A 27,885-nucleotide genomic window follows, 5' to 3' on the forward strand; every position below is an offset into this window, starting at 1 on the left:
AATAAACTTCAAACTTTAAGTTGATATAGATTTCACATCATTTGAACTTTAAATGAGAGGGAGTGAAGGGATGGAGTCACTAGTTAATAACATATAGTAAATTATTTAGTTGTGTGAGTCCTTATATTGAGTCCGGATGCTATAATGCTGTTCCGAGAAGCGAAAGGATCGTTTTCTAGAGAGTAAGTTGCACGAATTCATCGATGCATTTAAAGTCATATCTCACGTGACTTTCATGTGCGAGAATGATATCGAAAGTTTGTAACTTGCTCGTGTAGAGAAAGTTATTGACTTTTCGTTAATACACCATATTTATAAAGTCAACATGGACTAAAACATAAATAAAAGACTTTTAAAACTTTTTTTTTCGCTAACGGATCAGAAATCGGAGAAGGCCGCCAAGGCCCCTGACCCCCCCCCAGGACACCCCCCCCCCCCCCCCCCCCCCACCCTGGATCCGCTAGAGAGCGAAGGTTATTGTTATCTAGCATTCGCGGTGAAACCTACAATGATCAGTTGGACGGAATCACGATTAACAATGGGGTATATATTTCGGCGACTTCATTGATTTCGTTATTTCGCGATAAGTGTGTCGTTATTTCGTTCCGGCGAATTACGCTCTGTTGGAGCGAAAAAAAATAAACGACACCTTTCACCCACCACGCCGTTATACGTCATTGATGTAAAGAGGTTACACGTATTACCTTATTGATGTAAAGAGGTTACACGTATTACCTTATTGATGTAAAGAGGTTACACGTATTACCTTATTGATGTAAAGAGGTTACACGTATTACCTTATTGGTGTACAATGCCAAGCCGTATAGATCATACATGTGATCACGTGGCGGATTGTTATAATAAAAGAAATGCTTACAGAAATAACAATATATGGGGTATATCCTGAATGAAACAATTGATGGTGGGGACATAGATAACTCATTTCACCTACACTTTTTATAGAATCCGCGAAATGTTTGGAGTTGAATTATAAAATGAGTGGACGCACTCGTTTATATATGTTGACATGTATATCTGTTTGGCCAGGTATGTCTGAACGGGGCCGCGGTGGTCGAGTGGTTAAGGTGTCCCGACACTTTATCACTAGCCCCCAACCTCTGGGTCGCGAGTTCGAAACCCACGTGGGGGATTTGCCAGGTACTGACCATAGGCCGGTGGTTTTCTCCGAGAACTCCGACTTTCCTCCACCTCCAAAACCTGGCACGTCCTTAAATGACCCTGGCTGTTAATAGGATGTCAAACAAAACAAACCAATGAAAAAAGTATGACTGTATGGTAAGGTATGTCTGTATGGTCAGGTGTGTCTGTATGGTCAGGTATGTCTGTATGGTCAGGTATGTCTGTATAGTCAGGTATGCCTGTATAGTCAGGTATGCCTGTATAGTCAGGTATGTCTGTACGGTCAGGTATGTCTGTATTGTCAGGCATGTCTGTATGGTCAGGTATGTCTGTATTGTCAGGCATGTCTGTATGGTCAGGTATGTCTGTATGGTCAGTTATGTCTGTATGGTCAGGTATGTCTGTATAGTCAGGTATGTCTGTATGGTCAGGTATGTCTGTATGGTCAGGTATGTCTGTATGGTCAGGTATGTCTGTATGGCCAGGTATGTCTGTATGGTAAGGTATGTCTGTATGATCAGGTATGTCTGTACGGTCGGGTATGTCTGTACGGTCGGGTATGTCTGTATGGTCAGGTATGTCTGTATGGTGAGGTATGTCTGTATGGTGAGGTATGTCTGTACGGTCAGGTATGTCTGTACGGTCAGGTATGTCTGTACGGTCAGGTATGTCTGTATGGTCAGACATGTCTGTATGGTCAGGTATGTCTGTATGGTGAGGTATGTCTGTACGGTCAGGTATGTCTGTATGGTCAGGTATGTCTGTATGGTCAGGTATGTCTGTATTGTCAGGTATGTCTGTATAGTCAGGTATATATGTACGGTCAGGTATGTCTGTATGGTCGGATATGTCTGTATGGTCAGGTATGTCTGTATGGTCAGGTATGTCTGTATGGTCAGGTATGTCTGTACGGTCAGGTATGTCTGTATGGTCTGGTATGTCTGTACGGCCAGGTATGTCTGTATGGTCAGGTATGTCTGAATGATCAGGTATGTCTGTACGGTCAGGTATGTCTGTATGGTCGGGTATGTCTGTACGGTCAGGTATGTCTGTACGATCAGGTATGTCTGTATGGCCAGGTATGTCTGTATGGTCAGGTGTGTCTGTATGGTCGGGTATGTCTGTACGATCAGGTATGTCTGTACGGTCAGGTATGTCTGTATGGCCAGGTATGTCTGTATGGTCAGGTGTGTCTGTATGGTCGGGTATGTCCAAAAATGATGGACGGTTCGATATGTGTGCGTGTTGAATAGTTAAAAACATAACGCCTCCCCTATTGAATGGAGTCTGGTGTAAGTCGATCCATATTTCGTAAAAACATCAGAAATCTTCTTGAGTGCATATATAACATACCGAATATTTCTGATTATCTTCATCACTTGATTAGTGAAAATCTCATTTCTCTTTTACCTCAGAACCGGTGTGTTTGTATTCCTTCATAAGATTTCGTTTTACCAGAAATGATTTCATCAGGATTTTAAATTGTTTTTAGCTAATCATCTTTTAAACAACAGGGACAACAAACAATCGGCACATTATACAATGTTACATTAACAAAGTAATTAAGATAAACCGAATTTGTTATAACCAATCTATTGTAATTTTAGTATCATATTGGTATTACAGTACTTAACAATTCATAAATAAATAAGTTTGCTTGTTATACTGAATAGAGGTTGCTTTCTTAATTAGCAATAACAACAGTTATTCACTTTTACGTCGTTTAATTTAGGAAATATATCTAATATTATGGATACTTGGATTACTGAACTACATACATAGGTACATAGATATGAACTGGAGCAGGTTGTTTGGGCTCTATAATCTGGCATAAAATGGTATCAAAAGAATTTAGTGAATTGTCAAGTTTATGTCGAAATATGACCCCTTTTCACCATTTCTCCCCTTGCTGGAAACAAGAAAATTATAAATAAAACGGAAACATTACAATTTTTGTTTTTGTTTTTTTTTATTTCTTTTGTGTACCATGCATGGACATGAGAAGTTATTTAAAGCTTGACCAACTAAAGCCAAGATTTAGATAGCTTCCAAAACGTTGTTCCGAAGTCATTACATTCAATAAGAAAATCGATTTAACTGAAAACACACTCAAGCAGAAGATGTTGGCTAAGTTTCCCTCTTTGGTGGCCTCTGGTAAGAAATATGCCCCCTCCATAAGCGAGGACCTCCTCAGTTTTACGACTTTCCGAGTGATAAGACGTGTCTAGTTTTCGGCACACGCACTACGTGGCATTGCAGAGGCTGAATCAGAAGTTACAAGAACGAACATGGAACTCTCACACTTGTTGGCTGTCCTTGGACTGTCTCTTCTCAAATTTGTACAGGTAATTTTCTAAACTGATGTTAATGTGTTTTATCAAACGTATAACAATATCTGATCAAATTAACGTTGATTAATTCTTGTTAGAGCATCTTCTGTCAAAGAGTCCAAAACGGTCTTCTGATAACTAGGAATCACTATAGTATTTAATATTCGATAGGACTTTGAATAGCTTATTTTGAAACACATTCGGATTAAGTAAAAAACAATCAGGAATCTATTTAAGAAAGTTGTTATTTTGTATTATATTAAATAAGAAGTGTTTACAAAAACTCCTGAGAAAAGCTAATGTTACGACAGCAAATCACTGTTTTAACTTTTTGAACTATAATGCACACTTAGTGTGACTTTTATTCTATTTGAATATTTACATAAGTATAATGTGCTTACTGCCCCCACTATTAGTTGATAAACAACACCATAGCTATATTACTTGACCACCGTGAGAGAGGGAGGGTTCGCAGGGAGGGGTGCAAAGATGTATACGTGTTGCTGTATACGTGGCAGTAGTCGGGACGCACGCGTGGAATATATACTAGTACCAGTTTGGTATATCATTGCACGTGTGTTCCACATAATATATAGGCCTCTCTTTCTCACATAGTGACCAGTCATGGTATAGCTATGTATATGTACTTATGTATATACATTTATATTAAAATTTCACACCACTTGCCGGAAATGTTACACGGATGCAATGTAACATTTCTCCGGTTTGGTCAGCTACTTAGAAAAACATAAACTAGGACGCCATTATCAGCTATGCAGGAGAATGGCATCTATAGGAAACAAACTCGGTGTCTTGACATTTCAAGAGCTTAATATGTTATTAAGATGTCTGGATGTTATGTTGCGGGTGGGGGGAGGGGGAGGGGGGGGGGGTGGCGTTATAAGGGACGTGTCACAGGTGGGAGCCCTGCCGGTCAACCTTCATCTTAGAACAAAGCTGCCATATCTGTGGTCAAGCTGTGAGGCCAGCGGTCAAGTTCGGGTGATTTAACGCTGTGTTCCGTTGTAAAGCAGGGTATGACCATAGGTGCCTCTGACTAGATGCCATGGGGTCGACGTCATACCAAGAACCACTGCCATGCTTAGCATTACGGTATCGCAGCAGGTCACATGGTTCAGTTGTATGAAGTGTTTGCCTCCGACAGTTTAGTAATTTACTGGTTCTCAAATTACGTTACTTTTCTGATGATTTATTTACACGCGTCTGTATTGACCATGGCATGCCGCTGCGTGTCTGCACCCTATACGAACGCTTCCTACTATTTATATAAATGTTGATAAATGATGATGACATTATGATGATGAAAGATCGAAATTATGATGATAATGGTGAAGATGATATTATGATTATGATAATTGTTAACCATATCTATTGGAATTGATGTGTGTTTGTGTGTGGTTCTTATGTATTTATGCATTAGAAATGTCTTTAGAAATAAAAACATATATTTGTTTTTATATAAATGTTGGTTTAGAATCCCATTAGGCACTCTTTACCAGCTAGTAGGGTTGCCTAGCCACGAAGGTCTTTGTCAACACCGATAACTTGGGGCAATTGGAAGAATATATTTGATATACAAAAACTAAACTGGTCTCTGTCCTTATATTACAATGAATGGGTATATGATAGGGTTACTTACTGGTGTTCTTACAGTACATTTATGCTAATTAGACTTTGTTTTGATGTGATTTTATTAGCACATCAAGAGATTTAGAGTTCCGAGTTCTTTATTGAGTATTACGACTTGCCGGTACGAGATTTATATGTAAGTGAACATATATCGAGTGTGGACACAATAATTAACTTTTCGTCCACAGGAACGCATTGTTTTCACTGTAGTTTAAAGATATTTCAACGTCACACTGGGGTATACACTATTTTCTTTTTATTCATTCTAATAATTTCTGATTAATTTTATAAATACCTTTTGTAAACATTATCCAATTATGCATCTACAGCAATACTAGCCCGAGTTTCCTCTGGCCCTTACATCAGCTAGATGTCAGAATGTCAATGTCTGGTGTTAGAGGCCAGAGGAAACTCGGGCTACAACAATACAAGCTTGATTTAGCTGTACATACATGTAGGTGAACAGTAAGAGGCTTTTTGTCTTGGTAAGGGAGGTAATCCAATTTTATAACTTTTGGTATCCGTCTCTCTTTTTTCCAGAGAAATCTCGTATTAAACTGTAAACTGTTGTTTCATGAGTCATTGCCTGGTCATTACCACGGGAGGAACTCTCTGGCCTGGTGCTGGTAAACTTCTTGTCAGACAATCATACACACTACGGCATTCAGCAAGTACTGTAATCATAACGAGCTCCAGACACCTTATCTAAACAGGTGGCGATGGCTTACCTTATTCCAATCTAAATCAATATGTGGCTTTCAATATTGTTTCTGATTATTATCAAGTGTTACTTCTATGGAACTGGAGAGTATCAAAGTATAAACAATTGTGATAAATAGAACTCGGAATAACATTTTAAGTTTTACATAAATTAGCATACTGTTCGTACGAAAGACGATCGAGATTCTGTTTCGCGCGTTTGTTTATTTCTATTTTGAATTTCTTTCTCTTTTTCCCCTATTGCCACAGGGAGGTGACTTGACCGTCACGAGTAAAGTTTTCTTCAACGTCACCATTGATAATGAAGAGGCTGGATGGATCGTATTTGGATTATTCGGAGAGGCAGTTCCCTTGACAACAGAGAACTTCCTCCAGCTGGCTAGCCATTCTAATGGCTACGGTTACCGTGGTAGCAAGTTCCATCGCGTCATTAAAGACTTCATGGTCCAAGGTGCGTTCTCCCTCTCAGCCATATTCTACTCTACTGACGTCAGTTTCTTAGGGGTCAAGATATTGGTCATATGACTAAATGCATTCCTCACAGTATACAAGTATACAAATCTGACACCACCTTCTCAAAAGTACTGACCATATTATAGTATAAATTGTGTTCCATACAAATCTGACAACACCTTCACAACACAACTGACAGGTCAAAGTATAAATTATGTTCCATACAAATCTGACACCACCTTATCAACACAACTGACAGGTCAAAGTATAAATTATGTTCCATACAAATCTGACACCACCTTATCAACACAACTGACAGGTAAAAGTATAAATTGTGTTCCATACAAATCTGCCACCACCTTCACAACACAACTGACAGGTCAAAGTATAAATTGTGTTCCATACAAATCTGCCACCACCTTCACAACACAACTGACAGGTCAAAGTATAAAATATGTTCCATACAAATCTGACACCACCTTCTCAACAGTACTGACGATGTCGAAGTTATTAACAATTTCTACACTTCCATATTCGCGAGTTGATGGTACACAGTTACACGTGACATTACAGTGTGGCCCGGAACCAAACATGGCTGCCTATCCCTTAACAAACTGTCAAAATAGAAACCGACTAGCTATTTATCAACAGGCATGATACTGTGGAAACAGCGTTACTCACAGAACTTATTATAAAGACTAGCTGTAGCAAACATTTATGTTATTTACATATTTTCTCCAATTAGGTGGAGATTTCTCGGAAGGCGACGGAACCGGAAGTAAGAGTATTTACGGAAAATACTTTGCCGATGAGAACTTCAAACTTGCTCATTATGGATCAGGATGGGTCAGCATGGCCAACGCAGGTATGCAATATGTTTTTTATTTGATTTTTTCTGCTCGAAGACATTTTGCAAGCATATCTTGTTTTCGTTTACATCTTATTGATAGGGCAACATGACATACACTGACGAACTATGTAGAATGAAGTTGATATTTGTTTAGAGCCCGCTGGGATTTCCCTAACCTCCCAGTGGGATTTCCCTAGTCTCCCACTAGAATTTCCCTAACCTCCCAGTTGGATTCCAACACTTTTGGCCCCTAGCATCACTTAATGTGTGATAGATGGATGGCTTACAATTTAGTCTATTATCTTGTATATATTATCTTTTTTGTTAAAGTTTACTATTCACCCTGTCACTGACATTTGTTGATTTACTATACCTTGTTGCGTTTTAGGAGTTGACACAAATGGATCTCAATTTTTCATCACGTCCAAAGCAACGTCATGGTTGGATGGAAAACACGTGGTTTTCGCGAAGGTTCTTGAAGGCATGGATGTGGTCCGAAAGATTGAGAACTTGGAGGTCGACATTGAGAACCGTGATCTGCCGTATTCCGAGGTAGTCATTTCGGACTGTGGGGTCATTGAGGTGGACACTCCGTTTGATGTTGAAACAGGGCCTGTTGATTGACAAATGATTGTGAACAAAATAGTACAACTCAGGGCTAAAATGACTATACTTCAGAAAATGGACGTATAGACAATAACATTTGACATGGGGACAGACTGACACGATTGGTGTATTTTGAGATTATCAAATCTAGTCATTTGTGTCATCCTGAGTTGCAATTTTATACTTAAAAAGTTTATATTTTTATAAGGATTAAAAACTGAATTTTGAAGTAGCCATACTATTTTGTAAACATAATTAAGTGCGAAATGATGTTAACGTGGGGTTCTAAGAATGACAAATGTCCGAGTGGGGTATTACGGTAAACATTTAGGCTGACCGACACAATAATGGTTGTTTACTACGACCATAGTCCAGTTATGTGATTGACCGACGTTTTTGAACATAAGGGGAAATAACTCCAGTAAACAATAACAAACATATCTGAAAGTTTTACTGAAGGTGTATGGGATATATATATATATAAGGTCTATACACAGGTACTCGTCTGTCAATACACCCACGTATAATAATGGGAGTATTGACAGACGAGGCGAGTACCGTCTAAACAATGAGGATACAAACCCCTTTAACACCCCCCACTCGTATGGATCCTTCATTTCTGAAATAAACATGTCTGATTGTGATTATCCTTTTTAAGTGTCATTCTTAGCTTTTTGCTTACGTAGTATCAATGGAATTTTGTTGTATTTCATGTTTTACATGTTATATTATATACACAAGACGATATTGTTTGCAATAAAATCTAATGTTGCTATTTTTACTTATTGTTGTCATTTATATAGTATAGTCTACTTATGTACCGGGTGTGGGACATAACGGCCTCGAAGCACGTTATTCTGACATTTAAAAAGACGAAACGTCCATACCTTTGTGATAAGAAAATAAATATATCACAAATTATATCAAACAAGCAGCTATGTCCCCACTCACTCTGAAAGATTTCTTCCTGATCCTCGGTAAAGTGGACGAGATGAAGACGGTAAATACGGTATTGTCGATCTCATCAATAATTAACAAAACATCCAAAGTTGCGCTTAAACCTGTCACCTAGACCACCTGACAGATAGTATCTTAATTCCTTCCACAGTTGTGTAAGAAATGTACACTCTTCGTGTACATAAACTAACCCAAATGCTTTCCCCTCTAAACTCTTGTAAGTTCGGGTTGTTTTCATATAATTGTACAAGATTTACTTAAGACTTACAGATCGGTAATATATAACGTCTTAGTTGGAATTAAGTGATGATAATCTGTTTCGGGGATTAGTTGTCGGTAAACGAGGACATTGCTGCTGCCCTGTCGCGTTCATGGATGACCAGACAATATATTTGTTTGTCGGTGCTAAATTAGGGCTGATTTTAGTGTAGTCGTTATTCATTGGTGGGGCCATTTAAGGCTCCGTGGAAAAACTTTATAAAAAAATGAAGGAAAATTCTGGCTGCAAAGGACAGTCTAGTGTTTATGTAAAGCTAGACATACATCGGAAGTCAAGGGGTAGGGGTATGGTGGGTTGGGGTAGGGGTAGGGGTAGGGGTAGGGTAGGGAGGGGTGGGGTTGGGGTAGGTTGGGGTAGGGGTCATTGAGATGGACACTCCGTTTGATGTTGAAACAGGGCCTGTTGATTGATAAATGATTGTAAACAAAATACATAGGTATGTAGTACAACTCAGGGCTAAAATGACTATACTTCAGAAAATGGACGTATAGACAATAACATTTGACATGGGGACAGACTGGACGTATAGACAATAACATTTGACATGGGGACAGACGGACACAATGGGCGTATTTTGAGATTTTCAAATCTAGTCATTTGTGTCATCCTGAGTTGCAATTTTATACTTAAAAAGTTTATATTTTTATAAGGATTAAAAACTGAATTTTGAAGTAGCCATACTATTTTGTAAACATAATTAAGTGCGAAATGATGTTAACGTGGGGTTCTAAGAATGACAAATGCCCGAGTGGGGTATTACGGTAAACATTTAGGCTGACCGACACAATAATGGTTGTTTACTACGACCATAGTCCAGTTATGTGATTGACCAACGTTTTTGAACATAAGGGGAAATAACTCCAGTAAACAATAACAAACATATCTGAAAGTTTTACAGAAAGTGTATGGTGGGGTGGGGTAGGGTAGGGTAGGGAGGGGTTGGGTAGGGGAAGGGTGGGGTAAGGGTAGGGGTAGGGTTATTGTAGGTTGGGGAAGGTAGGGTTATTGTTGGTTGGGGTAGGGTGGGATAGGGATAGGGTGGGGTAGGGTGGGGTAGGGATAGGGTGGGTTGGGGTAGGGTGGGTTGGGGTAGGGTTATTGTAGGTTGGGGTAGGTAGAGTGGGGTAGGGATAGGGTGGGTTGGGGTAGGGTTATTGTAGGTTGGGGTAGGTAGGGTTATTGTAGGTTGGGGTAGGGTGGGGTAGGGTGGGGTAGGGGTAGGGGTGGGGTAGGGGTAGGGTGGGTTGGGGTAGGTAGGGTTATTGTAGGTTGGGGTAGGTAGGGTTATTGAAGAGAAGAATTCAAACAGATTCATTGGGTCTAGGTGTTTTTTTGTTTTTTTGTTTTGAATGCGATTCCATTAAATAACATATTGAGCATGTAACCATTGTCAGCAAGGCTATCTTTACCAGATGTGTTTGGTGTCCCATCCCTAGTCTAAAGTATTTTGGGCCAGAGATGGTCGTGTTCTCTGTGTTTTCGGAAGACGGATACCAACATTATCCTTACGTATTTTTATCATTCAGGATCGTCTCTCCATGTCTATGTCTTTAACTGTCTGTTCATTTACATGTGTATTATACGTATCTTTAGGTTTTTAAGCACATATCTGGTAATCTGCCTGCCATATATAACCGTGTTGAGCTAGCCCTCGTCACAAACTCCACGGCCTGGACAACATTCTTAATTATAAAAGAATATATATCATACCTTGGCTTTATCAGTACTAATATGTATGATATATATATACTTTTTTAAACTGTAAACAATTCTTGTTATCGCAATCTCACAAAGTACTGAAAGGATCTTTTTCAAATTCCATATGTAGGTTTCCCTTGGTCCCTAGTTATGCACATTGTATTTTGAGATTGAGGAAACAAGATGGCCGACAGGCGGCCATCTTGGATTTTGACAATTGAAGTTTGTTATCGCTATTTCTCAGAAAGTTCTGAAAGGATCTTTCTCAAATTTCATATGTAGGTTCCCCTTTTGGGACCCGTTATGCATATTGCATTTTGGAAATGATGACAGGCGGCCATCTTGTACTTTGACTATTGAAGTTTGTTATCGCTTTTTCTCAGAAAATACCAAAGTTTTTTTTCTCAAATTTCATATGTAGATTTCGCTTGGTTCCTAGCTATGTATATTGCATTTTGGGACCGATCAGAAAACAACATGGCCGACAAGCGGCCATCTTGTATTTTGACAATTGAAGTTTGTTACTGCTAGTTCTAAAATTTAAGTACTAAATTGCTATTATGGGTCTTTCCCAAATTTGAATGTAAAGGTTCCCCTTGGTCCCTAGCTGTACATACAAGTCTGATTGAAAGAACTAAATGGATGACAAAGAGTGTGGTCATCTTGGATTTTGACAATTGCTGGTTGCTCCTACCATATAGTGTTATATAGAGCTAATAAAAAGTTTTGAAGGAGGAGTGAAATAAAGGAAAAGAAGAGAAAAGATCAGTCTTTCATTTGACTGATATGGATCATTAAATGGTGGGCGCCAAGATCTCTCTGGGATCTCTTGCTAAAATTAAGCATGCGATCGTAATTCAATAATTTACTCGTCTATAACGTAACATTTCGATTGAAATATAATCATATCCAAAAGTACCTGTAGTCTGGATATCGTGGGATACACCAACCACGCGAATTGTCTCATTTTCTCAAAGCTAGATTTCGGATCTTTTCTTTTTTTCTGTTTGTAATTTTTTTTATATGTAAACAACATTAGTTCGAAATAATACCAATACATTCCGATAGTTTGTGTAGATTTACCGGTACTTTGTGTAGATTTACCGCTACTTTGTGTAGATTTACCGCTACTTTGTGTAGATTTACCGCTACTTTGTAGTGTTACCTTTAAACTCTCATACACGCTTTGTTGAGTCGAGAGCGTTATTTAAAATACCAAAAATAGAACAAGAGAGACGAACTATGCATCTTAAAAATAGACACTGCTATAAAATATCTACAGACAAGCCTGTGAAATGACACTTTTCGATGACACAGGCCCCAGAGACCGGATCCCAACACCTCTGTTGGATGAGCTGCTGACACATCACGCCTGTAGAGTGTATTTGGTCGGCCACCATTTACACCTGGCGTGTGATCGGTTAGAACTCTCGCCACCTGCCTGTAGATTCTTTATCGCTGTCGAAGTCCATGCCGAATCTCACACTCGGGTGAAATGGATTCTACAGAAATTAGGGTAAATTTTGCTTGTTCACATTGTTTCACTGGTAGTAGATCATAATCGTCACAATTCTAGAAATTAAGCATGACTGCTTTCTAGCATCATACGTTTTGCACCTTTTTATGGGAAAATGGCGAGCGAACTTTAGAGTTAATGGCCTGGTCTGTGAGTGACATCTTCTCGTACTACTCCGGTACTAGATCTGTCAAGTGTTTTAAAAACCTTCCGATAACTCTATGATCCAGCTTCCCAATAATTGTAATGGTAAGCCTACTGACGTGATATATTATAATTTTCCATTTTTAGATAGCAACATCCCTGCTACGGCATCGCAGCTATTTATTACATGGCTTGCAGTTGCCGATACTTGTTACTATATCTGGCGTGTGTAGACGTGGCGGATACTTGTTACTATATATACCGTGTGTAGACGTGGCCGATACTTGTTACTATATCTGTCGTGTATAGACGTGGCCGATACTTGTTACTGTATCTGGCGTGTGTAGACGTGGCCGATACTTGTTACTATGGCTGTCGTGTGTAGACGTTGCCGATACTTGTTACTATATCTGGCGTGTGTAGACGTGGCCGATACTTGTTACTATATCTGGCGTGTGTAGACGTGGCCGATACTTGTTATTATATCTGGTGTGTGTAGACGTAGCCGATACTTGTTACTATATCTGGCGTGTGTAGACGTGGCCGATACTTGTTACTATATCTGTCGTGTGTAGACGTGGCTGTACTTGTTACTATATCTGTCGTGTGTAGACGTGGCTGATACTTGTTACTATATCTGGCGTGTGTAGACGTGGCCGATACTTGTTACTATATCTAGCGTGTGTAGACGGGGCCGATACTTGTTACTATATCTGGCGTGTGTAGACGTGGCCGATACTTGTTACTATATCTGGCGTGTGTAGACGGGGCCGATACTTGTTACTATATCTGGCGTGTGTATATATGACCGATACTTGTTACTATATCTGGCGTGTGTAGACATGACCGATACTTGTTACTATATCTGGCGTGTGTAGACGTGGCCGATACTTGTTACTATATCTGGCGTGTGTAGACATGACCGATACTTGTTACTATATCTGGCGTGTGTAGACGGGGCCGATACTTGTTACTATATCTGGCGTGTGTATATATGACCGATACTTGTTACTATATCTGGCGTGTGTAGACGTGGCCGATACTTGTTACTATATCTGGCGTGTGTAGACGTGGCCGATACTTGTTACTATATCTGGCGTGTGTAGACATGACCGATACTTGTTACTATATCTGGCGTGTGTAGACATGACCGATACTTGTTACTATATCTGGCGTGTGTAGACGTGGCCGATACTTGTTACTATATCTGGCGTGTGTAGACATGACCGATACTTGTTACTATATCTGGCGTGTGTAGACGTGGCCGATACTTGTTACTATATCTGGCGTGTGTAGACGGGGCCGATACTTGTTACTATATCTGGCGTGTGTAGACGTGGCCGATACTTGTTACTATATCTGGCGTGTGTAGATATGACCGATACTTGTTACTATATCTGGCGTGTGTAGACGTGGCCGATACTTGTTACTATAGCTGTCGTGTGTAGACGTGGCCGATACTTGTTACTATATCTGGCGTGTGTAGACGTGGCCGATACTTGTTACTATATCTGGCGTGTGTAGACGTGGCCGATACTTGTTACTCTATCTGGCGTGTGTAGACGTGGCCGATACTTGTTACTATATCTGGCGTGTGTAGACGTGGCTGATACTGGTTATTATATCTGTCGTGTATAGACGTGGCCGATACTTGTTACTCTATCTGGCGTGTGTAGACGTAGCTGATACTTGTTACTATATCTGTCGTGTGTAGACGTGGCTGTACTTGTTACTATATCTGTCGTGTGTAGACGTGGCTGATACTTGTTACTATATCTGGCGTGTGAAGACGTGACTGATACTTGTTGCTATATCTGGCGTGTGTAGACGTGGCCGATACTTGTTACTATATCTGGCGTGTGTAGACGTGGCCGATACTTGTTATTATATCTGGTGTGTGTAGACGTAGCCGATACTTGTTACTATATCTGGCGTGTGTAGACGTGGCCGATACTTGTTACTATATCTGTCGTGTGTAGACGTGGCTGTACTTGTTACTATATCTGTCGTGTGTAGACGTGGCTGATACTTGTTACTATATCTGGCGTGTGTAGACGTGGCCGATACTTGTTACTATATCTAGCGTGTGTAGACGGGGCCGATACTTGTTACTATATCTGGCGTGTGTAGACGTGGCCGATACTTGTTACTATATCTGGCGTGTGTAGACGGGGCCGATACTTGTTACTATATCTGGCGTGTGTATATATGACCGATACTTGTTACTATATCTGGCGTGTGTAGACGTGGCCGATACTTGTTACTATATCTGGCGTGTGTAGACGTGGCCGATACTTGTTACTATATCTGGCGTGTGTAGACATGACCGATACTTGTTACTATATCTGGCGTGTGTAGACGGGGCCGATACTTGTTACTATATCTGGCGTGTGTATATATGACCGATACTTGTTACTATATCTGGCGTGTGTAGACGTGACCGATACTTGTTACTATATCTGGCGTGTGTAGACGTGGCCGATACTTGTTACTATATCTGGCGTGTGTAGACATGACCGATACTTGTTACTATATCTGGCGTGTGTAGACATGACCGATACTTGTTACTATATCTGGCGTGTGTAGACGTGGCCGATACTTGTTACTATATCTGGCGTGTGTAGACATGACCGATACTTGTTACTATATCTGGCGTGTGTAGACGTGGCCGATACTTGTTACTATATCTGGCGTGTGTAGACGTGGCCGATACTTGTTACTATATCTGGCGTGTGTAGACGTGGCCGATACTTGTTACTATATCTGGCGTGTGTAGATATGACCGATACTTGTTACTATATCTGGCGTGTGTAGACGTGGCCGATACTTGTTACTATAGCTGTCGTGTGTAGACGTGGCCGATACTTGTTACTATATCTGGCGTGTGTAGACGTGGCCGATACTTGTTACTATATCTGGCGTGTGTAGACGTGGCCGATACTTGTTACTCTATCTGGCGTGTGTAGACGTGGCCGATACTTGTTACTATATCTGGCGTGTGTAGACGTGGCTGATACTGGTTATTATATCTGTCGTGTATAGACGTGGCCGATACTTGTTACTCTATCTGGCGTGTGTAGACGTAGCTGATACTTGTTACTATATCTGTCGTGTGTAGACGTGGCTGTACTTGTTACTATATCTGTCGTGTGTAGACGTGGCTGATACTTGTTACTATATCTGGCGTGTGAAGACGTGACTGATACTTGTTGCTATATCTGGCGTGTGTAGACGTGGCCGATACTTGTTACTATATCTGGCGTGTGTAGACGTGGCCGATACTTGTTTCTATATCTGGCGTGTGTAGACGTGGCCGATACTTGTTACTATATCTGGCGTGTGTAGACGTGGCCGATACTTGTTACTATATCTGGCGTGTGTAGACGTGGCCGATACTTGTTACTATATCTGTAGTGTGTAGACGTGGCCGATACTTGTTACTATATCTGGCGTGTGTAGACGTGGCCGATACTGGTTACTATATCTGTCGTGTGTAGACGTGGCCGATACTTGTTACTATATCTGTCGTGTGTAGACATGGCCGATACTTGTTACTATATCTGTCGTGTGTAGACGTGGCCGATACTGGTTACTATATCTGTCGTGTGTAGACGTGGCCGATACTTGTTACTATATCTGTCGTGTGTAGACGTGGCCGATACTGGTTACTATATCTGTCGTGCGTAGACGTGGCCGATACTTGTTACTATATCTGTCGTGTGTAGACGTGGCCGATACTTGTTACTATATCTGTCGTGTGTAGACGTGGCCGATACTTGTTACTATATCTGGCGTGTGTAGACGTGGCCGATACTTGTTACTATATCTGTCGTGTGTAGACGTGGCCGATACTTGTTACTATATCTGGCGTGTGTAGACGTGGCCGATACTTGTTACTAATCTGGCGTGTGTAGACGTGGCCGATACTTGTTACTATATCTGTCGTGTGTACACGGGCCGATACTTGTTACTATATCTGTCGTGTGTAGACGTGGCCGATACTTGTTACTATATCTGGCGTGTGTAGACGTGGCCGATACTTGTTACTATATCTGGCGTGTGTAGACGTGGCCGATACTTGTTACTATATCTGTCGTGTGTAGACGTGGCCGATACTTGTTACTATATCTGGCGTGTGTAGACGTGGCCGATACTTGTTACTATATCTGGCGTGTGTAGACGTGACCGATACTTGTTACTATATCTGGCGTGTGTAGACGTGGCCGATACTTGTTACTATATCTGGCGTGTGTAGACGTGGCCGATACTTGTTACTATATCTGGCGTGTGTAGACGTGGCCGATACTTGTTACTATATCTGGCGTGTGTAGACGTGGCCGATACTTGTTACTATATCTGGCGTGTGTAGACGTGGCCGATACTTGTTACTATATCTGGCGTGTGTAGACGTGGCCGATACTTGTTACTATATCTGGCGTGTGTAGACGTGGCCGATACTTGTTACTCTATCTGGCGTGTGTAGACGTGACTGATACTTGTTGCTATATCTGGCGTGTGTAGACGTGGCCGATACTTGTTACTATATCTGGCGTGTGTAGACGTGGCCGATACTGGTTACCATGGCCGTGTATAGACGGGACCGATACTTGTTACTATATCTGTCGTGTATAGACGGGACCGATACTGGTTACTATATCTGGCGTGTATAGACGTGGCCGATACTTGTTACTATATCTGGCTTGTGTAGACGTGGCCGATACTTGTTATTATATCTGTCGTGTATAGACGTGGCCGATACTTGTTACTATATCTGGCGTTTGTAGACGTAGCCGATACTTGTTACTATATCTGGCGTGTGTAGACGTAGCCGATACTTGTTACTATATCTGGCGTGTGTAGACGGGGCCGATACTTGTTACTATATCTGGCATGTGTAGACATGACCGATACTTGTTACTATATCTGTCGTGTGTAGACGTGGCCGATACTTGTTACTATATCTGGCGTGTGTAGACGTGGCCGATACTTGTTACTATATCTGGCGTGTGTAGACGTGACCGATACTTGTTACTATATCTGTCGTGTGTAGACGTGGCCGATACTTGTTACTATATCTGTCGTGTGTAGACGTGGCCGATACTTGTTATTATATCTGGCGTGTGTAGACGTGGCCGATACTTGTTACTATATCTGGCGTGTGTAGACGTAGCCGATACTTGTTACTATATCTGGCGTGTGTAGACGTGGCCGATACTTGTTACTATATCTGTCGTGTGTAGACGTGGCCGATACTTGTTACTATATCTGTCGTGTATAGACGTGGCCGATACTTGTTACTATATCTGTCGTGTGTAGACGTGGCCGATACTTGTTACTATATCTGGCGTTTGTAGACGTAGCCGATACTTGTTACTATATCTGTCGTGTATAGACGTGGCGGATACTTGTTACTATATCTGTCGTGTGTAGACGTGGTCGATACTTGTTACTATATCTGGCGTGTGTAGACGTGGCGGATACTTGTTACTATATATACCGTGTGTAGACGTGGCCGATACTTGTTACTATATCTGGTGTGTGTAGACGTGGCCGATACTTGTTACTATATCTGGCTTGTGTAGACGTGGCCGATACTTGTTACTATATCTGTCGTGTGTAGACGTGGCCGATACTTGTTACTATATCTGTCGTGTGTAGACGTGGCCGATACTTGTTACTATATCTGTCGTGTGTAGACGTGGCCGATACTGGTTACCATGGCTGTCGTGTGTAGACGTGGCTGATACTTGTTACTATATCTGTCGTGTGTAGACATGGCCGATACTTGTTACTATATCTGGCGTGTGTAGACGTGACCGATACTTGTTACTATATCTGGCGTGTGTAGACATGACCGATACTTGTTACTATATCTGGCGTGTGTAGACATGACCGATACTTGTTACTATATCTGGCTTGTGTAGACGTGGCCGATACTTGTTACTATATCTGGCGTGTATAGACGTGGCCGATACTTGTTACTATATCTGGCGTGTGTAGACGTGGCCGATACTTGTTACTATATCTGTCGTGTGTAGACGTGGCCGATACTTGTTACTATATCTGGCGTGTGTAGACGTGGCCAATACTTGTTACTATATCTGGCGTGTGTAGACGTGGCCGATACTTGTTACTATATCTGTCGTGTGTAGACGTGGCCGATACTTGTTACTATATCTGGCGTGTATAGACGTGGCCGATACTTGTTACTTTATCTGGCGTGTGTAGACGTGGCCGATACTTGTTACTATATCTGTCGTGTGTAGACGTGGCCGATACTTGTTACTATATCTGGCGTGTGTAGACGTGGCCGATACTTGTTACTATATCTGGCGTGTGTAGACCTGGCCGATACTTGTTACTATATCTGGCGTGTGTAGACGTGGCCGATACTTGTTACTATATCTGGCGTGTGTAGACGTGGCCGATACTTGTTACTCTATCTGGCGTGTGTAGACGTGACTGATACTTGTTGCTATATCTGGCGTGTGTAGACGTGGCCGATACTTGTTACTATATCTGGCGTGTGTAGACGTGGCCGATACTGGTTACCATGGCCGTGTATAGACGGGACCGATACTTGTTACTATATCTGTCGTGTGTACACGGGACCGATACTGGTTACTATATCTGGCGTGTATAGACGTGGCCGATACTTGTTACTATATCTGGCGTGTGTAGACGTGGCCGATACTTGTTACTATATCTGGCGTGTGTAGACGTAGCCGATACTTGTTACTATATCTGTCGTGTGTAGACGTGGCCGATACTTGTTACTATATCTGTCGTGTATAGACGTGGCCGATACTTGTTACTATATCTGGCGTGTATAGACGTGGCCGATACTTGTTACTATATCTGGCGTGTGTAGACGTGGCCGATACTTGTTACTATATCTGTCGTGTATAGACGTGGCCGATACTTGTTACTATATCTGGCGTGTGTAGACGTGGCCGATACTTGTTACTATATCTGTCGTGTATAGACGTGGCCGATACTTGTTACTATATCTGGCGTGTGTAGACGTGGCCGATACTTGTTGCTATATCTGGCGTGTGTAGACGTGGCTGATACTTGTTACTATATCTGTCGTGTATAGACGTGGCCGATACTTGTTGCTATATCTGGCGTGTGTAGACGTGGCTGATACTTGTTACTATATCTGTCGTGTATAGACGTGGCCGATACTTGTTACTATATCTGGCGTGTGTAGACGTGGCCGATACTTGTTACTATAGCTGTCGTGTGTAGACGTGGCCGATACTTGTTACTATATCTGGCGTGTGTAGACGTGGCCGATACTTGTTACTATATCTGGCGTGTGTAGACGTGGCCGATACTTGTTACTATATCTGGCGTGTGTAGACGTGGCCGATACTTGTTACTATATCTGGCGTGTGTAGACGTGGCCGATACTTGTTACTATATCTGGCGTGTGTAGACGTGGCCGATACTTGTTACTATATCTGGCGTGTGTAGACGTGGCCGATACTTGTTACTATATCTGGCGTGTGTAGACGTGGCCGATACTTGTTACTATATCTGGCGTGTGTAGACGTGGCCGATACTTGTTACTATATCTGGCGTGTGTAGACGTGGCCGATACTTGTTACTATATCTGGCGTGTGTAGACGTGGCCGATACTTGTTACTATATCTGGCGTGTGTAGACGTGGCCGATACTTGTTACTATATCTGGCGTGTGTAGACGTGGCCGATACTTGTTACTATATCTGGCGTGTGTAGACGTGGCCGATACTTGTTACTATATCTGTCGTGTGTAGACGTGGCCGATACTTGTTACTATATCTGTCGTGTGTAGACGTGGCCGATACTTGTTACTATATCTGGCGTGTGTAGACGTGGCCGATACTTGTTACTATATCTGTCGTGTGTAGACGTGGCCGATACTTGTTACTATATCTGGCGTGTGTAGACGTGGCCGATACTTGTTACTATATCTGGCGTGTGTAGACGTGGCCGATACTTGTTACTATATCTGTCGTGTGTAGACGTGGCCGATACTTGTTACTATATCTGTCGTGTGTAGACGTGGCCGATACTTGTTACTATATCTGGCGTGTGTAGACGTGGCCGATACTTGTTACTATATCTGGCGTGTGTAGACGTGGCCGATACTTGTTACTATATCTGTCGTGTGTAGACGTGGCCGATACTTGTTACTATATCTGTCGTGTGTAGACGTGGCCGATACTTGTTACTATATCTGTCGTGTGTAGACGTGGCCGATACTTGTTACTATATCTGGCGTGTGTAGACGTGGCCGATACTTGTTACTATATCTGGCGTGTGTAGACGTGGCCGATACTTGTTACTATATCTGTCGTGTGTAGACGTGGCCGTTACTTGTTACTATATCTGTCGTGTGTAGACGTGGCCGATACTTGTTATTATATCTGGCGTGTGTAGACGTGGCCGATACTTGTTACTATATTTGGCGTTTGTAGACGTAGCCGATACTTGTTGCTATATCTGGCGTGTGTAGACGTGGCCGATACTTGTTACTATATCTGGCGTGTGTAGACGTGGCCGATACTGGTTACCATGGCCGTGTATAGACGTGGCCGATACTGGTTACCATGGCTGTCGTGTAATCAACTTTATATTTGTGTAGTATTGACCTATTTTGGGTTTGTATACTCTAATAAAGACATAGCACATTCGTAATCATTTTAATATAGTTGCGATTTCGTTAAATTACAATGAAGTATGTAATGTTTTAACATCAATTAATAACTCCCTGTTTGGCAGGAACCCTTTATATGGATCCAAATTATCATAGGGGGAAAATGACAAAATTTCAAGAGAAGATATGATGGAGGTCATAAAATGGACGAAACTGATGCATTTACTGATTTCAGGAAATTATGACTTATCGACTTACCTTTTGTTTAAAGAAATTGCAGGCGAATAGAAATTCACAATAAGTTGATGTGTTTGATATTTTTTGGAGAGAAGAGTCGAAATGTATTGAAAAGCTGTTCTGAAAAGAGGTTCTGAATATACAGTCTTCGTAAGACCTGTCTTATATAACGAAAAATGTGTTATTTGACCCAGATATCGTGAAAATATTGTGAAATAAACGGATATTGTTTGTTTATGATTTTTGTAATGGTCATGGTGAATTAATCGTAAACTATCAAGTGTTTGTGATCAATAACTTGTATCACGGTATGTGTGAGTAAATAAAGACAACACACTCACTGGGTTTATACTTTATATAGACAATGTTTGATAGCAATCACTAACTCATTTTACTTCATCTGTAGAGATAGGCTTACATCGCCCATTGATACAAAAAACGAAAACAAGAATTCGTATTTACTTATTTCTCTTTCAAACAAACTAAACAACATTCATGGGTGTCCGACATCAACATGGACTCTCTTTTGTCCGATACCCGTATCACATGAACGCACGTGAAAACCCCCACTTAAAACCCGTACATAACGTGTTAACATCCATCAAAATGTCATGACTAGTACATCTTATATTTCAACGTTACCTTATAGCTACAGCCAATATATACAAACATAATACAGGTATGACAAAAAGGTTCTTAATGCATTTTAACACTAGACTAGCATGTTATACAGTATTGCACTGCTCTTCAAATAATACACTCACGTTGGTTAGTCTATTGGCCAAGGATGAAAACAGACACTGAATCATACAGTAACACTGACACTGAATCATACAGTGACACTGACACTGAATCATACAGTAACACTGAATCATACAGTAACACTGAATCATACAGTAACACTGAATCATACAGTAACACTGAATCATACAGTAACACTGAATCATACTGTAACACTGAATCATACAGTAACACTGAATCATACAGTAACACTGACACTGAATCATACAGTAACACTGACACTGAACCATACAGTAACACTAACACTGAATCATACAGTAACACTGAATCATACAGTAACACTGACACCGAATCATACAGTAACACTGACACTGAATCATACAGTAACACTGAATCATACAGTAACACTGACACTGAATCATACAGTAACACTGACACTGAATCATACAGTAACACTGACACTGAATCATACAGTAACACTGAATCATACAGTAACACTGACCCTGAATCCTACAGTAACACTGACACTGAATCATACAGTAACACTGAATCATACAGTAACACTGACACTGAATCATACAGTAACACTGACACTGAATCATACAGTAACACTGAATCATACAGTAACACTGACACTGAGTCATACAGTAACACTGACACTGAATCATACAGTAACACTGAATCATACAGTAACACTGAATCATACAGTAACACTGACACTGAATCATACAGTAACACTGAATCATACAGTAACACTGACACTGAATCATACAGTAACACTGACACTGAATCATACAGTAACACTGACACTGAATCATACAGTAACACTGACACTGAATCATACAGTAACACTGAATCATACAGTAACACTGAATCATACAGTAACACTGACACTGAATCATACAGTAACACTGAATCATACAGTAACACTGACACTGAATCATACAGTAACACTGACACTGAATCATACAGTAACACTGACACTGAATCATACAGTAACACTGACACTGAATCATACAGTAACACTGAATCATACAGTAACACTGAATCATACAGTAACACTGACACTGAATCATACAGTAACACTGAATCATACAGTAACACTGACACTGAATCATACAGTAACACTGAATCATACAGTAACACTGAATCATACAGTGACACTGACACTGAATCATACAGTGACACTGACACTGAATCATACAGTAACACTGAATCATACAGTAACACTGACACTGAATCATACAGTAACACTGACACTGAATCATACAGTAACACTGACACTGAATCATACAGTAACACTGACACTGAATCATACAGTAACACTGAATCATACTGTAACACTGAATCATACAGTAACACTGAATCATACAGTAACACTGACACTGAATCATACCAGACAATTCGAGTTGACAAAAATATAACATATCGTTTGATATAAAATGACTTCAACTTGCAATGACCAAAAAGATGATTAAAGAAAGAAACATGGAAATGTTGATTTCATAACTTCAACATCTGTCGCTTACCTCGACCTTTACTTACATCGTAAGCAGAAGGGATAACTTACAACTAAGCTGCATGACAAGCGTGACGATTTCAATTTCCCCGATTGTTAATTTTCCATTTCTATATAGTAGCATCCCTGCTTCCCCTACGTGTACCTACGGTGCTTAAAAATCCCAGCTGAACCGATATTCAATGACATGTAATCGTCATAACGATTACCATGACAGATGTCTACTACCAACAGAAAAAATACAACACAATGCTTCGAGGGATTCAAGTTAATGGGAAAAATCGTATAGTCGACATCGTGATCTCGTTTAGAAACATTCTATTTCCTTGCATGTGAAATTAATCCGGATCTTACCTATGTTTTTATGCCGTGTGTTGTCGATGAAACTGAAGACGCCCACCCTTCCGGAACGTCTGGCTTATTCTCCTTGTACTTTACCAAGGGTCCCCATACTAATCTAGATTATTTTGTTCATTAATTGGATTGACGGTTTCGTTTTTATTTCTATGTTCTCTGATCTTTTCAAAAGCACATTCGATTTTAGATCAATCCCCATTTACAATGATAATACAATTTATGCTTAAATCATAAATTCAATTCCAATATTCCAATACTTTCAATCGTAAACTGTGGCACAATGTATGTTTGCGGTCATTTCAGATTCTGATTTCCTACATATTTAATCCGACACCATATTTCATATTGGTTTTATAAATAAAACCACGATACAACTATGTCTGAATTCAGATGATACATATTATGTATTTTATGAATACGTCGAAGTCAAATTGCACATCCGATGTAGGTATTTGTTTATGAAATGTTCCGGTACTTCTGTTGGGATTCGTATCCACTCGTTACTCTTTGGCGATTTATCCTTACTGATCCACCTTTCGTACCAACACCCTCCCCACACCGCAAACTGTTGAAAATGCCAATTAGGGCTTTTCTTGTACGACAACGGAAACATTTCGAACATGGCAGCTCCTGGCCGCAGTAAGAGAGTGTACGCCAGTCCGGCGCCGTGCACCCCTACCAGAACGGACGTGTTATATATAATCCTAATTTGATCTTTAATAGAAAATTGATCTAACTGAACAGCGTTCAAACGGCCTCCTGGGAACTTTCTATCTAAATGTTTTACGAGTTCTTTTTCATTTGTTATTTTTCTGCTTACTTTCCCTGATGGGTTCCGTGGGTGTGCCACGTAGTCGTGTCTAAGTATCAGAGTGATAACTGTGTGGTTTAATCCTCTCTCACATATAGGAACAACGGAATTAATTCCGACAGCCTTGTACAGTGTACTTTTAAATTCACGTATGAATGGAAGATTAGGAATGGCTTGTCCAATCGGAGAAGACGACAATGGAATCACCCAAGTAACTTCCTTTATAAATATATCACCTCGCAAGCTCCTGACTCGAATAACTTTTCCGAACAGGAGAGTCCAAAGACTGTCTAGTTTACCTTGAGGATGAGCATCTACCAGAACTACAGATGTTGTTTTCGGATCTTTCCCGAACAGTCGTATAGTCATATAGGTATTATACAGTTCTATCAGCGTCCAGTACATGTTGGCATAGTCACCTCTTTTGACAAAAACAGTAAAATTAGAAATATGAGTAGATTTAGGAGGAATATCAACTTCTTTTTCGGACACCGTCAAGTACCAATTTGAAAAATGTGACTTCGGAGAGAATTTCAGTAATGGCATTGAAGCACAAGGAATACGAAAAAATCCCGGTTTTAATGTAACCACCTCGGAGCTTTCTTTCTCACCAATAACCTGTTTGATTGTCTCTCCTCCATGTAATTTACTCTTTTGCTGACGTGCGTCGATAAGAACATTTTTCATTAAAACTATATCCAAATTAAATACTTCTAAATTCCCGTCGCAGTAGATTGACCCCTCTTTTCCACTTTTCACTCTTTCTAAAACCATATCCAGAGTTTGTTCCACTCTTTGGTGTGAACGAAATATTCTTTTATTCATTTTTTCATCAATGTCGTTGGCAACTTTTGATTTCACGATCCTTGATGAGCCGTGTTTACGTTTGTAATGACTATGGCTGGATTCCAGAATCGCTCTGTGTTGTCGACCTCGTCTCGATTTCTGCAAGAGGGTCTTCGTCCTCAAATCAGCATATAAATGGAGCTCTAGGGTGATCAAGATGGCTAATGAGGTGAGCATAGCTATATACATCCACTTACAGCAGACGTGGATACGGACACGAGACTTCATGTTCGACCTTCAACCGTCAACCATATCCAAGTTGTTGTAGTCTAGACTGCTTCACATAGTATACAAAACGTCTTGACTAAAACGCGTTGACCAGTCACATGAACATGCTGAGTGGCTCCTTCCAACTTTATCCATAGCGTCTACTACAGCGTTGACCCTCGTAATAAATTATGTACGTGTTGAAAACACTCTGGCACCACCGACCGCTTCACTAAAACAAAAGAAAACATATTTACAATTAGTTTAAAGGTGATACATTGCCTTCAGTGTACACTTGTTACAGCATACATAAACTCACATCCACGGTATAGGAATGTGTCTTTATTTACCATGACAAATAATGATAATAAAAATAATGATAATAATTAAAATACATGCGTTAGAATGGCGATTTACTAGACCGGAAGTTATATACCAAAGATTGAGATGGAGAATGATATAATTTCTTGGGGATGTAATTAACTTATCCACTTCAAGTTTAAAAGACAAAAAAGGGATGCTTCCTCTTTTGGAGTGTTGTAATAGTGTAAGTAAATATTGGTATTGTATGAAAAATATCAAACCTGTTCTCGTTTTCGATTTATTACATAATAAGTGATGGTAAGTTATAATGACTGTTTGTCGGAGATGAAGAAGTAGCTCTCTGTAGTCAGTTACAAACAGATATACACCAGTCGTACTAAAAGTCGCGGAAATTGTGGTATTTCGTGGTATTTCGAAATGCAATATCATTTGCAAATGAAACTTATTATTTTATTAAAAATATAACATAGTCAAAAACTCTTATTTCTGATTTATTTTTATTTCAATTTTTCATCAATACAATGTAGAAAAAGTAACAAAGCATTCACATATACTCATTTGTGTACTTAGACCTGACATCTATTATCATGCCCATATTTAAGCAATGAACAGTGGTTTTAATGTTGTTATAGTCGATATGGCAGCAAGATGTATGGTGGGCGAATGTAGCATGGGGACCCGTTTACATTGTCTTACCATTTTCGGCAACTTTGAAAAAAGCTAAACCAACACAAAAACAATCCCGCCATTTTTAATGTCACATGACCCACTGGGTGTTATAGCCTGAGGCACTGGGTGTTATAGGCGTACGGTGGTAACTGCCTCTTAGCATTGTGTCAATGGGGAAATGCGGAGAAAATGTAAATATTCACCAAGGAGCTTTGTCCACACTAATACACATGTGTCATTATACCTCTCCATGGCACGTCCTCCATGCGTTTAGTAACAAGTTCTCAGTTAACACTCATGTGTATAGTAACAAGTTCTCAGTTAACACTCATTCGTATAGTAACAAGTTCCCAGTTAACACTCATTCGTATAGTAACAAGTTCCCAGTTGACACTCATTCGTATAGTAACAAGTTCCCAGTTGACACTCATTCGTATAGTAACAAGTTCTCAGTTGACACTCATTCGTATAGTAACAAGTTCTCAGTTGACACTCATTCGTATAGTAACAAGTTCCCAGTTGACACTCATTCGTATAGTAACAAGTTCTCAGTTGACACGCATGTGTATAGTAACAGGATCTCAGTTGACACTCATTCGTATAGTAACAAGTTCTCAGTTGACACTCATTCGCATAGTAACAAGTTCCCAGTTGACACTCATTCGTATAGTAACAAGTTCTCAGTTGACACTCACTCGTATAGTAACAATTTCCCAGTTAACACTCATGTGTATAGTAACAAGTTCCCAGTTGACACTCATTCGTATAGTAACAAGTTCCCAGTTAACACTCATGTGTATAGTAACAAGTTCCCAGTTGACACTCATTCGTATAGTAACAAGTTCCCAGTTAACACTCATGTGTATAGTAACAAATTCCCAGTTGACACTCATTCGTATAGTAACAAGTTCTCAGTTGACACTCATTCGTATAGTAACAAGTTCTCAGTTAACACTCATTCGTATAGCAACAAGTTCTCAGTTGACACGCATGTGTATAGTAACAAGTTCCCAGTTGACACTCATTCGTATAGTAACAAGTTCCCAGTTAACACTCATTCGTATAGTAACAAGTTCCCAGTTAACACTCATGTGTATAGTAACAAGTTCCCAGTTAACACTCATGTGTATAGTAACAAATTCCCAGTTGACACGCATGCGTATAGTAACAAGTTCTCAGTTGAC

The 27,885-nt window shown here is 40.4% G+C and overlaps 2 protein-coding genes across 2 annotated transcripts; one reads left to right on the forward strand and one right to left on the reverse strand.

Annotated features, from left to right (window-relative positions):
* Window positions 1–3,350: 3,350 nt before the first annotated feature.
* LOC117337501 (peptidyl-prolyl cis-trans isomerase B-like) lies at window positions 3,351–8,526 on the forward strand. The gene is made up of 4 exons (XM_033898509.1): window positions 3,351–3,485; window positions 6,090–6,291; window positions 7,039–7,158; window positions 7,532–8,526. The coding sequence occupies exons 1-4, from the start codon at window positions 3,429–3,431 to the stop codon at window positions 7,765–7,767; spliced, it is 615 nt and encodes a 204-aa protein (XP_033754400.1). The 5' UTR covers window positions 3,351–3,428; the 3' UTR covers window positions 7,768–8,526.
* A 15,727-nt stretch (window positions 8,527–24,253) lies between these two features.
* LOC117338575 (beta-1,2-xylosyltransferase RCN11-like) lies at window positions 24,254–25,729 on the reverse strand. The gene has a single exon (XM_033899933.1). It carries the CDS (start codon window positions 25,727–25,729, stop codon window positions 24,254–24,256), a length of 1,476 nt encoding a protein of 491 aa, XP_033755824.1.
* Window positions 25,730–27,885: the final 2,156 nt, after the last annotated feature.

Source organism: Pecten maximus, chromosome 11 (genome assembly GCF_902652985.1).
Source record: "Pecten maximus chromosome 11, xPecMax1.1, whole genome shotgun sequence".
Taxonomy (NCBI): Eukaryota; Metazoa; Mollusca; class Bivalvia; order Pectinida; family Pectinidae; genus Pecten; species Pecten maximus.

Excerpts from the sequence above, each read along its gene's own strand:
- LOC117337501 (XM_033898509.1), top strand. The coding sequence starts at position 3,429 with ATGGAACTCTCACACTTGTTGGCTGTCCTTGGACTGTCTCTTCTCAAA. Across the intron at positions 6,292-7,038 it reads TAAAGACTTCATGGTCCAAG|GTGGAGATTTCTCGGAAGGC; the intron begins GTGCGTTCTCCC and ends TTCTCCAATTAG. Across the intron at positions 7,159-7,531 it reads GGTCAGCATGGCCAACGCAG|GAGTTGACACAAATGGATCT; the intron begins GTATGCAATATG and ends GTTGCGTTTTAG.
- LOC117338575 (XM_033899933.1), bottom strand. The coding sequence starts at position 25,729 with ATGAAGTCTCGTGTCCGTATCCACGTCTGCTGTAAGTGGATGTATATA.